The sequence below is a fragment of the Arvicanthis niloticus genome, chromosome 6 (assembly GCF_011762505.2).
Source record: "Arvicanthis niloticus isolate mArvNil1 chromosome 6, mArvNil1.pat.X, whole genome shotgun sequence".
NCBI classification, from domain to species: Eukaryota; Metazoa; Chordata; class Mammalia; order Rodentia; family Muridae; genus Arvicanthis; species Arvicanthis niloticus.
In genome coordinates, this window is record NC_047663.1 from 105,698,673 (window position 1) to 105,714,468 (window position 15,796).

A 15,796-nucleotide genomic window follows, 5' to 3' on the forward strand; every position below is an offset into this window, starting at 1 on the left:
CCAGGGTTGGCATTGCCCAAAGTGAGCTATGCTCTCCCAAGTCAAATCTTAAAAAAAATCAGGACAGACCCACAGGCCAATCTAGTGGGGCCATTTTCATAATTGTCCTCTCAAAATGACCCTTATTTTATTAAGTTGACATAAAACTAGCCAGCAAAATACTATATATTCCTATATTGGTAAATTACCACAAGCACAGAGACCCTTGGAGCCAGTAGTAAGCTGCTGTCCCTGTCCCAGTTGTGGGTTGGGGTAGATAGTTGGGGGGGGGGGGGGCTAGACAAAGTGGAGGCTTTATTTACTGCAGAACTGTGGTCCCTAAGATAACTGTTCTTTGGGGGATCCACATGTCTGAGGGCTATTTGGCATGTTGATCACTTTGCAGGAATGAATGCACCTGTATGGCTGGAGTCGTATCTGACTGCTGGCATAGGCAGCTCTCTGGCCTTCTGGTTGGTCTGCAGGTCCCTGCTAAACTTCCTATTGCAGCATATCTATTGCATTCTTGATTTTCTGTGAGTTGAGCACCACCCTTTGATAACCGTAGGCTTATGAGTCCAGCTTCTAGAGCTGTTTTTGCTTACATGGTACACAGTGACCTAGAAGGGAAGATTGTTGAAGCTCAACATGGGACCATCCCTTGAGTGAAAGCTTGGAGAGTTGCCTATGTCAGACCTATATCAAAAACTTCCCTTTTCTGTTCCGAATGTCACGGTTGTTTTTAGTTCGAATCCCTACTCAGATCCCAGGCTGAACATCAATCTGATATTGTTGGGAAGGGGAGAGGTGTATATATTGTAAATACTGCTATAGGCAGCAGCTGACTCATACCTTCAGTGTCTCCACTTGGATAAACTACTCTTAAGAGGCAAGGACTGTTGTGGTAGAGGGATCCTATGTAGGTCAAGATTCTTGGGATGAACCATCTAGATTACAAGCTTTTGCTTGTATTTAAATGACCAGGTTAGCACTTTATCCTGTTGTCCCCTCGCCAGCAGGGGGTGCTTTACTGGCAGCTTTGCATCAGAAAATACCTAGAGCGCACACAGGGTTGGACAGCTGACCTCATGGCACTGCTGGGAAAGGTTATAGTATACTTTGGGCTTGCCTTGGGTTTCCCCAGTCAACTCTTAGACTTGCTAGCACAGCAGGCGCTGTGCAGTGAGATGGGGTGTCTCAGGCCGTTTGTTTACTCCCTATGTCTGCTACCATCCCTTATCTCCCTTCTGATTATCTCTGCCGTTTGTTCTTTGTAACTGTTTAGGCTGTTCTATGAATGCTCTGGTGGTTCAAAGATGGGACCCTCTGTCTTGTGTGTTGGGCTACTTGGCCTTGGGACAATCCAGTGCTGGGGGGATTGGGGTCTTTTCAGAATTCCTTAGGTGCCACCTCTGCTTCAGCTGCTAACTGGCCTGCAAGCTAGGCTATATAGCCATATTCCTGCTTCAGTTCCAGGGCAGGATACCCAGGTGTCCTGTGAATTTGCTTCCTGGAGCTGCTGTAACTAAGTGCCAAAAACTGGATAGACTAAAACAAGAGATTATTGTCTGTTGGGTCTGTCTCATGGTTTAATCAAGGTGTTTGCTGCCATAGCCACTGCAAGTGCTGGGGAAAGGTGCTTCAGGTCTCTATCTGGTAGCATCCTGGGCCCACTTATGCATTCATTGTCTCAGACTTCAAAGGCACACATTAAGTCCTCTGCATGTTTCCAAAATTTCCTTTACATGAAGACTATATTGGGTCAGCTCACCAGGAGCAGCATTTTGTCTCTGTAAAGACCACATATCCAAGGTCATGAGTTAGTGGGGGCTGAGTTCAACATACATATATTTTTGAGACATAGTTGGATCCACAAGATCTAAAAGCCTGGACTCCCCAAGACTGTTATTTACAGGTTTCTCTTCCACTTTCCCTAAACCATTGCTTCTTGCTCCCCGCACTTGTCGCGATTCTGTATCGGTTTCCTGTGGTCCTCCAGCCGGTAGGGGGCGCAGCGTCTTTGCGTCTCTCCGTACCGGAAATCTTCCGAGGTTTCAATGACTAGGAAGTGTAGAGGGAGGGTCGCGCATGCATCTTTTGGTTTTGACTCAATGGCGGGCAACCATGCGGGAACGTTGCGATCCCTGCAGGCAGTGGACACTGAGCTTACTGCGGACTCGGTGGAATGGTGCCCAGTAGAGGGTTGCCAGCATCTGCTGGCTTGCGGAACCTACCAACTGCGAGCTCCGAAGGACCAGGTACATGGCTGGGAGGGTGAGGCCGGGGCAGGAGAAGAGGAACTGCTAACTTAAAAGGCCTAGAACTGTAAGAACTAATGGGAAGGGTAAAGTGGGACCTTTCAGGACCGTGCCTATTTCCGGATGGTCTCCTGAGCATCCAAAATAATCACTTAAGGCTAGAATTGCGGCTATGGAATTGCAGGCAGGTCAGAACTGTCCTGGCTGCATTGGGTCCGGGAGACCTCCCTTGTTCATTGAATACTTGGCAGGAAAAGATAGTCTTTCTTCAGAAATTGAAAGTATCTACCTTAGAAGCTATTCTATGCCTTGGCCCTCTTTTTTGCTTCAGTTAGGGTCCCCATCCTTTGTTATCTCAGCATCTGTTAAGGTAATCAGAGGATATGTATATTCTGTAGCCTGCACTGGATGGCAGTGAGCCTCAAGTTCGTTTAGGTCGTCTCTACCTGTTCAGCTTCAGTGAGGACAACACGACTAAACCTCTGCGTGAGGTCCAAAGAAGGGATTCTTCTGCTGTCCTGGACATGAAATGGTAGGATTTGGGTAACCCCTCCTGGTCTGAAAGCCTGGTGCCTTTTGGGGCCTTCAAGGATACAATGAACAGCTAAACTCCATGTTCTGTCTTTTGTTGCCCTTGGGAGGTAGAAGACCCTGTACTTGGCATTGCCCTGGTCAGTTTCCCAGCCCCAGAGTCAGGATTAGTCTGGGAAGCAACCTGAGTTCTAGTTTTATAATCTGAAAAGCCTTTGTTTGGAGACAACAGTTGGCTCTAGCTTGGTTTTGGAAATGAAATATAGTAAATCACTGGGATTCATGAAGTTCTTCCAAGCTGTTAGTGAGTACTTTTATCTGTTCTCCCACAGGTGCCATATCCCAGTGTCTGGCCATGCACTTTTAGGCTTGGCAAATGCTGGTGGATCTGTGGAGCTGCTGCGCCTGCTGGAATGTGAGGTCAGTGATGTAGGGCTAAGCTCAGAGGAAAAGGACCTAGTGTTGAGCAGGAGCCTATGCTGTTGTAGACATCTGTGTAGAATGATCTCTTCCATGGTAGACTTGGTCATAGATGTTTTGAGAAATCAGGAAGTCAGCTGGGCTGTGGTGGCACATGCTTTTTTTTTTTTTTTTTTGGGTGGGTGGTTTTTTTTTTTTTTTTTTTTTGTTTTTCGTGAAAGGGTTTCAGCCTTGGCTGACCTGGAACTCACTCTGTAGACCAGGCTGGCCTCGAACTCAGAAATCCGCCTGCCTCTGCCTCCCAAGTGCTGGGATTAAAGGCGTGTGCCACCACCGCCCGGCAGGCACATGCTTTTAATCCCCAGCACTTCCATGGCAGAGGCAGGCAGATCTCTTGAGTTGGAAGCCAGCCTAGTCTACAAAGCAAGTTCCAGGACAGCCAGGAACTTTGAGACAGTGAAACCTATCTCAAAGAAACAAAAAGAAAAAAAAAGTTATGGAATCTATTTTAAGTTGTACAGGGTTTTTGTGAGATGAGGTCACCTGGAATATCCAATAGAAAGGTGCCAGTAGGTCTAGGTCCCTGTAGGAAATACATTACAAGCCTGTCTTTGGTTTATACCAAGGCTAAGAATAGCAGTCAATTTCTCATATGCGTGTGCACGCCATGCCCATAGAAGCCAGAAGAAAGTATCTGGTCTCCTGGAGCTGGAGCTACAGGTTAGCTGCCTGATATGGATACTAGGAACTGAACTCTGTCCTAAGGAATGGTAGGAAGAGCTTTAACCACTAGGCCATCTTTCTAGCTCAGGTTTTGGAAGAGCTGATCCTAAGTGATCTTTGCCCATGTGTTTCATGGTGATCCTGATTCATGCTTTAGCAAATTGACTCTTACCTGATTATTATGAGGACTGGAGCCTATCTGTGGGCATAATGGGACACATCAACAAACTACACACTGCCCTAATTGGGGGGTGGGGGCAGAGACACACACCAGTGGCTATTGCTGTAGTGGGGTCAGGGTAAAAATCTAGAAGATGCTGACTGGTGGCGACTGAGCACCTGGGTCTTGAGGTCTGTACAGTGCAGCCTTGTCCTAGAAATGAGGACTGGGCCCAAGGGTCAGATTTTGCACAAAAATCCAAGAAAGAACTTTAGTGTAGCGGTCTGCTGGGGAAGCCAAACACTATTCAGGTAGTTTAGAAAATAAAACTCACAGAGCCTAGATAAGAGAAGTAACTTCTCTTTAGGTTTTTGTTGTTGTTGTTGTTTTACTGAGGGATTTAAGACAGAGTTTTTCTCTGTAGCCCTGGCTGTCCTGGAACTCTCTCTATAGACCAGGCTGGCCTTGAATTTAGAGATCCACCTGCCTCTGCCTCCCAAGTGCTGGGATAAAAGGCATGTGCTACCCCACCTGACTGAGAAATGGCATTTTAGTGGCTGTTCTGGCTTCTGAAATGGAAGCAGTAGAACATTTCTATTTTCCTTGTCTCTGGGGATATAATGTGCCAGGATTCTGAAGGCAAGGGTGATAGTGAGTATGTCCCCGTAGTGCTCTGTGGAGCCCACAGAGGTAGCGAATGTATCTAGGAGTACACAGGGGCAACACTGAGGAACCTGTTTTTCCAAAGGTTATGTATATGGCAAAGTCCTTAAGGTATTAGTTCCCGTGTCCTCAGGTCAGGCCCTGTGCTTGATAAGTGGCCAGGGCTCACTGGTAGATGAGACTAGAGCACAGTGGCAGACTGCCCGCCTAGCATGCATGAAGCCCCGAGCTCCATCTAGGTAGTAAACTTACTAAAGCATAAATAACAACAACAAAAACCAGGCGAGGCAGAGCCCCCCTCTATATCAAGTACTTGGGGAGTGAGAATGAAAGGACTGTTTGAATTTGAAAGTTCAAGATGACTTTGAACAACTTAGAGGAGACCTGTCTGCAAAAACAAACAGAGGTAGCTGAATGTACTTTCTCATCCAGGGAGCACCTTTAAGGGCTGGAGGCTGGCTTACACAAGGGTGTCCCTTTTCTCTTCAGTAGAAGAACACTTATACCCTGCAGCCAATATCCAGCCTTACCCTGGATGACAGCTGTCTGTCCTTGTCACTGGATTGGTCCACTGGGAAATCTGTAAGGTAAGGGTTAGGTTTGGTTGGGATCTGAGTCTCCTGAGGAACATTTCCTGTTTCTATTCTAGAAAGGATTAAAGCTGCCTTCTGCTAGCTTAGTTCCCCAAATCTGGATGTTGTTGTGAGTCCTAACCTTAAAGACTGAAACTTGTAGCATTTTGGACAATTAGTGATGATGAGAGAGATGTTCAAGAGAAGCCAACCATGGTTTCAGTGACTATGTGATCGTTTCATCCTTGGTAAGCCATCCAAGAGGCCATCTTGGAAGTTTGGTTACATGGAAGTATCTCCTGGAACATGTATAAAGCTAGAGGAGGAGGGTTGGGATGGTTCTTCCTTGTAATACCAGCATTTGGGAAGCTGAGGCAGGTGAATTTCAAGTTTAAGGCCTACCTGTCTCAAAAACAGATGGACAAAAACCAGAAAAGGATACTAAGCAGACTTTAACAGCCTCTCTATTGGCTCTTGTTTCCAGGGCCAGAGAGCAGCCCTTGAAGATCATTAGCAGTGATTCTAAGGGGCAACTGCACCTCCTGATGGTGAGAGAGGGCACAGCTGAACCACAGCTGGTGGCATCTTGGCCAGCCCATCACTTTGAGGCCTGGATTGCTGCTTTCAATTACTGGCAGACGGAACTCGTGTATTCAGGTGAGTAGCCTTGCACATCAGTACAGTCATCTCCGATGCAGACTTGGGACAGATAGGAAGAGGAGAGAATGGGGTGAGGCTAAAGCTGTGACTGAGAATATGTAAGGCCTTAGGACTGTTTAGAAGGTACATCCTGGGGCCAGCAGCTGTGACTGGCAGCACGTTCCACTTCTCAGAGAGGGTACACAGTTGGCCTTTGGCACCTAAGGCTTTTCATGGAGCTGGCCAGGGCAGAAAGGAGCAGGCTCCCTGCCCAGCTGCCCTGTCTCATGGCTCTCTCCCTGTGAATGCACTGTTCATACTCTTCGCCTGCTCTCTGTAGACTTCAGCACGCTGACTTCAGGTTTGCCCTTTTCTAAAGAAAGCTTACTCTGAAAGGAAACAGGGGAATATGTAGATTGCCTAATTTTTGAGTGGTTAATACTTTGGGGCTACTCAGAGAAGGAGAAGTTAAGGCAAGTGGCCATTTTAGGCAGCTCCTCTCCCAGGTGACACTCACTCCTGTGTGCTGGGGAAAACTGGTCTTAGGGAAGACAGGATAAATTTTAAAATACTTAATATTTCCGAGGCCTTCTGTGGTCTGGTCCCGTCTTCTCTCTTTGGTCCTTTTTGTTTGATTGGGGTTTTTTGTTTGTTTATTTTGTTTTTTTTGAGACAAGGTCTCTTTATGTAGCCTAGGCTGCCCGGAACTCACTATGTAGCATGGCCTTGAACTTGGAGAGATCCGCTTGCCTCTTCCTCCAGGTCACTGGTATTGAAGATGTGCACCACGCCTGCCTTTTGGCTCTCTTTTTAGTGAGAAGCCTGCACCAGCCCACTCCATGCCTTATTTCTTCTCATGGACCCCAGCCCTCACCATGATTCTTATTATATATGTAATGCTTATTTTAATTTTCCAAGGGTAGAATCCTTATCTGTGTATTTGCTATCATACTCTTGAATGGTTTTTATAAAAACCATGAAGGGTCCATTTTTAAAGTTCTTTAATTCTAGGATTAGTTCTAACTCAAAGAAAAGCTGATGTAGAGCAGAGTTAGAGTGGAACAATGTCTGCTACTGCAGGGTGAGTGGATCCATTCCACAGTACCCACTGAGTTTTGTCATGGTGCCTCACGTCTGTGATCCTCATACACGGGAGGCTGAAAAAGGGCATCACTGTGAGTCTGACGTCAGGCTGCCTACATGCATAGCCAGACTGAAACCAAACCCCTCCTCCCCCAAAAAAGAAAGAAACAAACACCCCACAATCAAAATAACCCACCTACAAACTAGAAAACGGAAAGCAAACAAAGCCACAAACACAAATACAAGCACTGTTGAAGTGATAGGGATGCCTTAGCACACCGGCTACTTTCTCCACACTTGCATGGACTGGGGAGAGTGGAAGCCTAACATGTTATAGCAGGGATTGCATGCAGTGTTAAAGGTGGCATGCTCTGGAAGCATGAGGAAGGGGTGGTGCCGGGGCAGCTGCACATCGCTCTGTTGCAGCGTGTGCAATGATCAGTGGCCTGTTGTGACAGAAGAACGGCCAGCATAAGCAGTATGAGGATGGAAGGGCTTGAGATGAGAGGCAGCAAGGGCAGGCCTCAGGAGAGACTGGACGCAGTGGAGTGAATGCAGAGAAGTGGCATTTCCTGATTTACACCTTAAAATTACAGATTACAAAACAGGAGGTCAGAGTCTGGAACCTACTGACCAGGGGAGGCTAAGAGTGGCTTGCACTGTGGTCTGGAGAGCTGATTCAGTGGTGAAGAGCACTAGCTGCTCTTGCCAGAGGACCTGGGCTTGGTTGTTAGCATCCATATGGCAGCTCACACCTGTCTGTAATTCCAGCTTCAGGGTACCTGATGGCCTTTTCTGGCCTTCATGGATGGGTGGTGGGTGCTGGGTATGGGGGAATAGATGCATGTAAGATGGCAAATGAATGATGAGTGGGTGGGAAACACGTGCCTAGTCTACCTCATTCACTGACTCCGTTTTCCCAGGACCATCTGACTGTAGAGCAATAAACAACGCTTTGATCTTTTGCCCAGGTTCCCTCAATCAGAATTTGATAGAGTGCTTGATGACTGTTTCTGATGTTCTCTCTGGGGCTTTCCTAACCAGTGGTACCATAAAAGCACACAAGAAAGGTGTATGCCCTGAGACTTTCATGCAGATTCCTTATCATTCATGTCATCGTGGATGGACTTTTGTCTTCCCCCAGGGGGAGATGACTGCCTTCTGAGAGGCTGGGACACTAGGATGCTGGGCACACCTGTCTTCACTAGCAAAAGGTACCTGGTGCCAGGGTCAGAACTTGGGCATGGCCCCTCCATGCTCAGGTCTTAAGAGATTTCACTGTACCTTGTTTGTTCCCCTTTACCTACAGACACTCTATGGGTGTGTGCAGCATCCAGAGCAGCCCCCATCAGGAGCATATACTGGCTACTGGAAGGTGAGTCCCTGGAGCAGGTTTGCTAGTCTGCATTTCTCAGATCCTCTCCACAAGGACTTCAGAATTCAGTCCATAGATCTCAACCAACCCACAATTCAGGTATCTGGGTCCAGAAAGTGGGGCTCACCTTTAAAGATAAGTGGGACAGGCAGGTTACATAGGACTTTATCTCTAGCACTAGGGAGGCAGAGACAGGTGGATTTCTTTAAGTTTGAGGCGAGCCTTATCTGTATAGATTTCCAGGGCAGCCAAGGCTATATCATGAGATCCTGTCTCAAAATAATTTAGTGGGATAGTACTCAGGAGGTATTTGCTGGTACAGGGTCTTGGGAAGGAGGTGAGCATGGGCTTTCCTGTGTGCCAATTGTTGGATGGTTCCAGCTATGATGAGCATGTTCTCTTGTGGGACACTCGGAACATAAGACAGCCGTTGGCAGATGTACCAGTGCAAGGAGGCGTATGGAGACTCAGGTGGCACCCAGTCTACCACCATCTACTCCTGGCAGCCTGTATGCACAATGGCTTCAAGATTCTCAACTGCCAGAAGGCCATTGGTAAGTGGGAACTTAAAGCTGACTTCAGGGTAAGGAGTCAGGTGATTTTTCTCCATAGGCCACACTCAGAACTTGTACCTGCCTTGTATCTGCATTGGACCTCAGATTCAAGAACACACTTTTATCCTGGCTTCCTGTGCCCAGCCTTCCTGTATTGCGCAGCTACCTAGCCCCTGGGACCCTGTCCAGAAGCATTACTGCCTGTCACATGGCCACCTTTGCCCTGCCTAACTCATTTCTCTCCTCAGTCAGATCAGTCTTGCTTCTTGCCCCTCTCCTCCTACTCCCCCTCTGAAAAGAAGCAATCTGAAGACTACCCCAGATTCCCATTATTCAATTGCTGGTCTTTAAGCCAGTAGTTCTTGTATCTCTTTAGTTGTCTTTCTCTTTTTTAAAAAAGATTTATTTTAGCCGGCAGTGGTGGCATACGCCTTTAATCCCAGCATTTGGGAGGCAGAAGTAGGTGGATTTCTGAGTTCAAGGCCAGCCTGAGTGAGTTCCAGGACAACCAGGGCTACACAGAGAAACCTTGTCTCAAAAAACCTTAAAAAAAAAAAATTTATTTTTAATTTGTGTGTGTATTGCATACAGGGTCTCATGTAATCCAAGCTGGCTTTAAATTTGATATGTAATTGAAGCAGGCCTAGAACTCAATGGCAATCCCTGTCTCAGTGTCTTGGGTACTGGGATTACAGAAACAAGCATATCTGGTATCCTTGCTGGGTTTTGAGGCCCACTTTCGCAGTGACCAGGGTCACTGTGCTCCTGACCGTGAGCCTGCTCTGGTTTAGTCAACCGTCCTTCCTCTTTCCATCATGTTTCTTCCATGCCACTGTGGCTCTGTGCTGCTACAGTGCTTGTTGGCTTATTTCTCATACTCTCCTCCTCTGCCAAGCTGTCCAGGAAGTTACCAGAAAGAAACTGCTTCTGCAGAACTGCTCAGGCTGCAGGTTCCTAGCCATTGTCCTACAGCCAGAGGCAGTTGCAGCTGCTCGCACTTGCTGTAGTCTTCTTGGCCTCTGCTGCACTGAATTCCACAGTGTGCGTGTGCGTGTGCGTGCATTTGTGTGCGCGCCAGTGCATGGACGCTGTACACATGCCTGGTGCCTGAGGAAGCCAGAAGAGGGCATACTGAACTGGAGTTCCTGGCAGCTATTATTCTATATTAATATATAGAATATATTAATATATATTCTATATATTAATATAATATAATATAATATTATATTATAAAATAATAATATTATAATAATATTATTATTATATTCCTGCCATGTGAGTGCTGCAAACCAAATCCAGGTCTTCTGCAAGAGCAGCAAGTGCTCTTAACTGTTGCCATCTCTCTTCCCCTGTGCTTCCCCATTTTCCCCCTCATTTGCTGTTTTTCCTTTTCTTTCTGTGTCCTTTGAGAATGAATTATACTCACTTCAAGAAAGCTTTGCCAAATCCTCCAGTTTGGAAGCATGCCCCATTTGTGGGTCTTGTCTAGCCCTGGCTGATCTCAGAGACACAGTACACATTGCAAAATGCGTATCTCTCTTATTTCAATCCCCCCCTGTCCACATCTTCATTCTTATACAGATTTGCCAGCTACTCAGTAAATGTACTGAATGGCTGCCATTGCTGGAGGTTGATGGGAGCCATCAATGGAGGCTGATAGGCTTTAACTGATGGTGTTTTTCCTCTTCTGTCTCTTACTACAGAGGAGAAGCAGGATATAACGGTTTTAACATCCCACAAAATGCCTAACTCATTAGTATATGGGGCTGACTGGTCCTGGCTTTTCCATTCCCTGAAGCCCACACCTACCTGGTCCTTTGATCAAAATGACCTGGGAGCCAAAGCAGGAGGCCACTATAGCCTGAAGGTTGCAGAGGAGCTACCAGCACATGCTCATGAACAAATAGTGGATCACCAAGTGGAAGGCCCTGCTAGAGCTCCTGGCAGAGCTGAATTGAAGGCTTCTCTCCTTCCATTAACAGAGGACACAAAACACAACAGCAAAGGATACTCTTCATCCTCAGTCAAGACGCATGACCTTAGCCACTGCTCTAGTGGATGGCACTTTGACAGTAGCCTCCTGGCCACCTGCTCCTTTTATGACCATGTTCTCCACCTTTGGAAGTGGGAGACAAAGCAAGCTTGAGGCTGCACTCTTTGCAGCGGTACTGGATGTGATTTGGGGAGTGCCGGCCATTGAGAATGGACTCTGGGATTCTGTTTTGGCAGTGAGTGGGATTTTCCAGCACTACAACTAAGTGTCTTGGGTATATTTTGACTTTCAGCTCTTCATTTGTATCTTTAAGTCCCTGTTTATATTATTAAATAACTTGGTTTTTTTAATTTTTAAAAAGTTGTAGGCTGGAGGGATGGGTCAGTGGTTAAGAGCACTGACTGCTCTTCCAGAGGTCCTGAGTTCAATTCCCAGCAACCACATGGTGGTTCACAACCATCTGTAATGGGATCTGATGCCCTCTTCTGGTGTGTCTGAAGACAGCTACAAGCGAACTCATATAAGTGAAATAAATAAATCTTTAAAAAAAAATTGTAATTATGTGTATGCATAACTGTGTGTGGATTGCTAGAAGAAGCCAGAAGAGGACACTATATCACCTTGGAGCTGGGGTTGCAGGTGGTTGTGAGCCACCACATGGGTTCCAGGAACAACACTTGGGTCATATTATTTTATGTGTCTGAGTGTTTTATTGCCCATGTGTGCCTGGTGCTCAGAAGAGGATGTTGGATCCCCTGGAAGTAGCTACATACAGCTGTGAAGGTACAGTAGCCACCTTTGCAAGTACTGGAACACTGCTACCCCTGAACCATCTCTAGCCTGCAGCCCCCCAAAAATGTTTTTTTGATATTTTGTGAATACACAAATAACATTGTGCACATGTGGAAATCACAGGACAACGTGCAGGAGCTGGATCTCCTGTCATTTGAGTCCCAGTGATCCAACCCAGGTGTCAGGCTTGGCAGGAAGTACTATGGAGCCATCCTGCTACCCTACAGCCCCCCTTTTAAAACTATGACCTTATAAAATTAGTAGAAGTTTTTTTTGGTACTGTTAGTGGTACTATCCAAACAATATTCCCTGCTGTGAACTAATTTTAAAAGTGGGTAATAGAGTAGAAGGAGGCGTGTAAACATTGTAAGCTGCTCCAGGGACACAAACTTGAATTATTTGTTATGGTCAGTATGGGGCACTCATCACTTAATCAGAGCATTAATAACTTCATCAGTTCTTATGTCTAGATAGATGGGTTCTGTGGGAACACATCAGGCTATGGAGCTATCAGGATTCCAACTTTGATTGTCTTATCTGGGGAGAGAGGGCATTGCAATGTGTCTAACCCTCAGTATGATACACAAGTGTTAAGAGAAAATATTCTGTTATTTTTTAAATGAAGTTCTATCAAATATACAACTTCCACATGGTAGACATGTTCCCAGCTGTCTTTTCTTGCCCTGGGCCTATGTATTCCAGGCTGATCATAAGTTTACTATGTAGTCTAAGCTGGTTGGGCTTTGAACTTAAGATCTACCTATCTAAGCTTCCCAAATGCTGAGCTCACAGGTGTACGGTACTGTGCCTTTATGCCTTTTAAGACAGGCTGTGGTGATACATTCCTTTAATCCCAGCACTCAAGAAGCACATGAAGACAGATCTCTGTCATGCTGAGGGCAGCCTGGTGGTCTACATCAAGACTCTTGTCTCCAAAAAAACTTACTATATAGCCCAGGCTGGACTGAAACTTGTAACCCCTTCTTAGTCTCCTAAGTGTGTAATACTACCTTGTTTGCTTGTATATATACATATGTGAGTGTGGCAGTTAGAGGCCAATCTCGGTTGCCATGCAAGATGGTCTGGTCTTTTTTGAGCCACGGTATCTTGTTGGGATTTGAGGTTATCTGACTAGTCTACACTTGGCTGGGCAGCAAGCCCCAGAGATCCTGTTGTCTACTTCCTATTGCCTTTTTTTGTTTGTTTGTTTTTCGAGACAGGGTTTCTCTGTGTAGTTCTGGCTGTCCTGGAACTCACTCTGTAGACCAGGCTGGCCTCAAACTCAGAAATCCGCCTGCCTCTGCCTCCCAAGTGCTGGGATTAAAGGCGTGTGCCACCACCGCCTGGCTTCCTATTGCCTTCTAACTGCTCTGTGACTTCCATCTCAGGGTTTTCCTTGAGGATGGTTACTTTCAATCAATAGGAACTACCCTCACCTTGGAGCCAGAGAAGTGTGTCCCCCAGACCTGACTTGGAGTCTGCCCTGCAGCACACTTCAATGACTTGATTCAAAACACATATTGTATGAGATACTAAAGGCATTTAATAGAAATGCACAAGGAAGCTGTTCTACTCTGAGACACTCAGGATCCAAGGCTTGGTCGGTATTGTCTCCACTTTGTAGACAAACCTTTGGTCACTATTACAGTCTTCTAGCGTGGGAAATTCTTAGGATACAATTGGAACAGCTTCCCTTCCTGTGTGGGCTCGAAGCCATATTTCTCCAAGTTGTCAGCATCAAAAGTCCCTTCTTTAAAGTCTTTTTCGATAGCGGGTGCAACTGTTTCCAGGAAGAGGGCTTTGGCGGTCAGAGGTGTGTCTATGCCTGAAGGAGCTCGGTAATTAACGTAGGGCTTGAGCTTGAAGCCGGTCAAGTCCGGGACAACAAATTCTGGGACCATTTCTTTTATTTGCACAAACTTCCTATCAGAAGTATAGATGCCTGTTTTCTTGGCACCCCGACTCTTATTGAAGGTGCGTGGTCCCCGCTTGCTTGTCCACTTGCTCATTCTGTCCGCTCCCCGTACCAGGCCTTGAGTCACGGCAGTTAGGAAACCCATGCTGGGCTCTGGATAAATCCGCTCTGAAAGAACAAGGGAGCAGAGGGAGTCAACCAAAGCCTAAGGAAGTCACCCACAACCCGAGAGCCCAGGAGCAAAGATGACTGTGGGACTTCTGGGAGCCAATGATCCGAGAAGCCATAGGCGCAGAGGGCCCAAGATCCTTCTAGAGACTACCCTTGGCCCGGAAAGATTAGAGATCCCGAAGAACCCCGTGTAGGCGGCGCCAACTGGAAGCGCTCAAACCGACCTGGGCTGACGGCCACGGTTCCCCCAGCCTGAGCTGTTTAAAACACCGCCAGACAACTCCTTCACAGGCACGAGCAAGGTCCTCACTGCGTTTCCGACCGTAGGCGGGGTCATACACTCCGTAGCAAGAGCCTCGCCGACTGGTCACCAAGGCGCCCAATGCCCAGCGTCAGCAGAGAGGAGGGCGTGCGGCCCAGGGAACTAAGCCAATCAGTGCAGTCGCGCAGAGCCGGATGTGGATGGATCGCGCCCCGCTCTGCTCTTGCCTTTAGCCGGTAGGTGGCAGTTGAGCTCTAGCCTGTCAACCGTCCCTCTTAGCTCTTGTCAGCCCCGCGACAGAAGGCTCACAAACGCTGCGCCGCTGTAGGCCGGCCGCGGGACTGGTGCGAGCGAGTGTCATCTGTGCTGCCCTAGGTGTTGGAAGTAGGGACTTGCGGATCCTCCGAGTCACTTCCGACCCGCGGTTTCCCGGACAGTCGCACTATTGAGGACCGAGGACCGGCCAGTGGCCGGCGTAGACACCCACGGTCTGGCGCGTGGCCAAGTGTACGTGGGTCCTAGTGGTCCTCTAGTTAATCATCCCACCACACGCATCGTGCCTGTGATGTCGTCCACACGCTGTGGACTGGGTCCCTCTTCACCTCTCTCCTTTAATATCCCCGGCCTCTAATCCCTGCCTTGCTGTCACGGCTCTCGTCGGGAGGTTATATTCACCTCCCCTTCCTTCACTCCTGATCGAGACCCCTTCTGGGCTGGGATCTTTCCTGAGTTGTGAGACCTCCACGCCGCTTGCCTACATCACCCTGCCCTGGTGAGGCCCACTCTCTAGCCGGTCACACTTCCCCATCGCCTGCTTCCTTTTCCCCTGTTGTTCTGCTTCCCCCTTGAGCCACTTTCTTAGCTGTCCCACCATTCTCAGCTGCCCCACCTCCCCAACTGTCAGCCAAGTTACACTTCTGGTCTCCTCCCCTAACTCCACCCCACAACCTCGGGCTGCCGTCCCCACGAGGCCGCTTGATCCCTAACTGTTCTGCTCAACTCCCCGCCCCCCACCCCAGTCCCGGGCTGCAGTTGTGGGTTCCCCTTAGATCACGTGAGTGCTGTTTACAGGAGACGGAAGCACACAGAGAAAGTAGATGCTTCTGGAAAACAACTTGTTTTGGAGCACAGAGTTCTGAAGTCCCTTCCAATAAGAGCGATTGTGTGGAAAGGAGCTGGCAAGAGTGGAACGACAGCTGTCCTGCTGTAAAGGTTCTGGTAGAGCAGCTTGTCTCAGCCGGTCTCCTTTTCGTCCTCCACATCGCTTTCAGTCATGCAGAAAGAGGAAGATGTCTGCCCTGAGGTAGGTAGACCAGGTATGGGTGACCCCCAAACCCTTAAAATTCACAGAGATCAGAAGGACCCTTTGCCTCAGGTGTCTACCGAGGCTTCTTGAAGACCTAGGGAATAATGGGAGTGGTGGCTCAATCTATTTCCCTGTCTGAACTGGACACTTGTTGTTAGACACTGGGTCTTCACAACGTGGACAATGGAACTTGGCTGTTTTATGAAGCCTTCTTTTCCCCTCTTAAGGTCACAGATGTTACTTCCAGTTTTCTCTTAGGACTTTGGTATTGGAAGTCTTTTTCTCAATCTAACAGTAACCACATCCCAAAAGCCTTTATTATTATTATTATTTATTTTATTATTATTATTATTTTGTTTTGTTTTTTCAAGACAGGGTTTCTCTGTGTAGCCTTGGCTGT

At 47.5% G+C, this 15,796-nt stretch overlaps 3 protein-coding genes across 10 annotated transcripts in view; 2 read left to right on the forward strand and 1 right to left on the reverse strand.

Annotated features, from left to right (window-relative positions):
• Nucleotides 1-272: 272 nt before the first annotated feature.
• Dph7 (diphthamide biosynthesis 7) lies at nucleotides 273-12,284 on the forward strand. The gene is made up of 9 exons (XM_034507339.2): nucleotides 273-2,237; nucleotides 2,636-2,769; nucleotides 3,101-3,188; nucleotides 5,227-5,321; nucleotides 5,791-5,963; nucleotides 8,173-8,242; nucleotides 8,338-8,403; nucleotides 8,785-8,957; nucleotides 10,661-12,284. The coding sequence occupies exons 1-9, from the start codon at nucleotides 2,037-2,039 to the stop codon at nucleotides 11,101-11,103; spliced, it is 1,443 nt and encodes a 480-aa protein (XP_034363230.1). The 5' UTR covers nucleotides 273-2,036; the 3' UTR covers nucleotides 11,104-12,284.
• Nucleotides 12,285-13,262: 978 nt separating this feature from the next.
• Mrpl41 (mitochondrial ribosomal protein L41) lies at nucleotides 13,263-14,218 on the reverse strand. The gene is made up of 2 exons (XM_034505286.2): nucleotides 14,053-14,218; nucleotides 13,263-13,825 (listed from the first exon to the last, which is right to left on the reverse strand). The coding sequence occupies exon 2, from the start codon at nucleotides 13,800-13,802 to the stop codon at nucleotides 13,395-13,397; it is 408 nt and encodes a 135-aa protein (XP_034361177.1). The 5' UTR covers nucleotides 13,803-13,825; nucleotides 14,053-14,218; the 3' UTR covers nucleotides 13,263-13,394.
• A 21-nt stretch (nucleotides 14,219-14,239) lies between these two features.
• Nucleotides 14,240-15,796, forward strand: part of Pnpla7 (patatin like domain 7, lysophospholipase) — an 83,116-nt gene continuing 81,559 nt past the window's right edge. The window contains exons 1-2 of one of the 8 annotated variants that reach the window (XM_076937515.1): nucleotides 14,240-14,326; nucleotides 15,162-15,393. In XM_076937515.1, the coding sequence (XP_076793630.1) occupies nucleotides 15,364-15,393 (30 nt within the window). In that variant the 5' untranslated portion in view covers nucleotides 14,240-14,326; nucleotides 15,162-15,363. Of the gene's footprint in view, nucleotides 14,863-15,081; nucleotides 15,394-15,796 lie in introns of those variants that run through there. The other 7 variants (XM_034505288.2, XM_076937514.1, XM_034505287.2 and 4 more) reach the window with 7 other exon arrangements.

What these genes read in the sequence shown, in the direction of transcription:
- Dph7 (XM_034507339.2), top strand. Translation starts at nt 2,037, where the DNA reads ATGACTAGGAAGTGTAGAGGGAGGGTCGCGCATGCATCTTTTGGTTTT. An exon ending in GCTGTCCTGGACATGAAATG is followed by an intron (nt 2,770 to 3,100) that starts GTAGGATTTGGG and finishes GTTCTCCCACAG; the next exon opens with GTGCCATATCCCAGTGTCTG. An exon ending in TGCGCCTGCTGGAATGTGAG is followed by an intron (nt 3,189 to 5,226) that starts GTCAGTGATGTA and finishes TCTCTTCAGTAG; the next exon opens with AAGAACACTTATACCCTGCA.
- Mrpl41 (XM_034505286.2), bottom strand. Translation starts at nt 13,802, where the DNA reads ATGGGTTTCCTAACTGCCGTGACTCAAGGCCTGGTACGGGGAGCGGAC.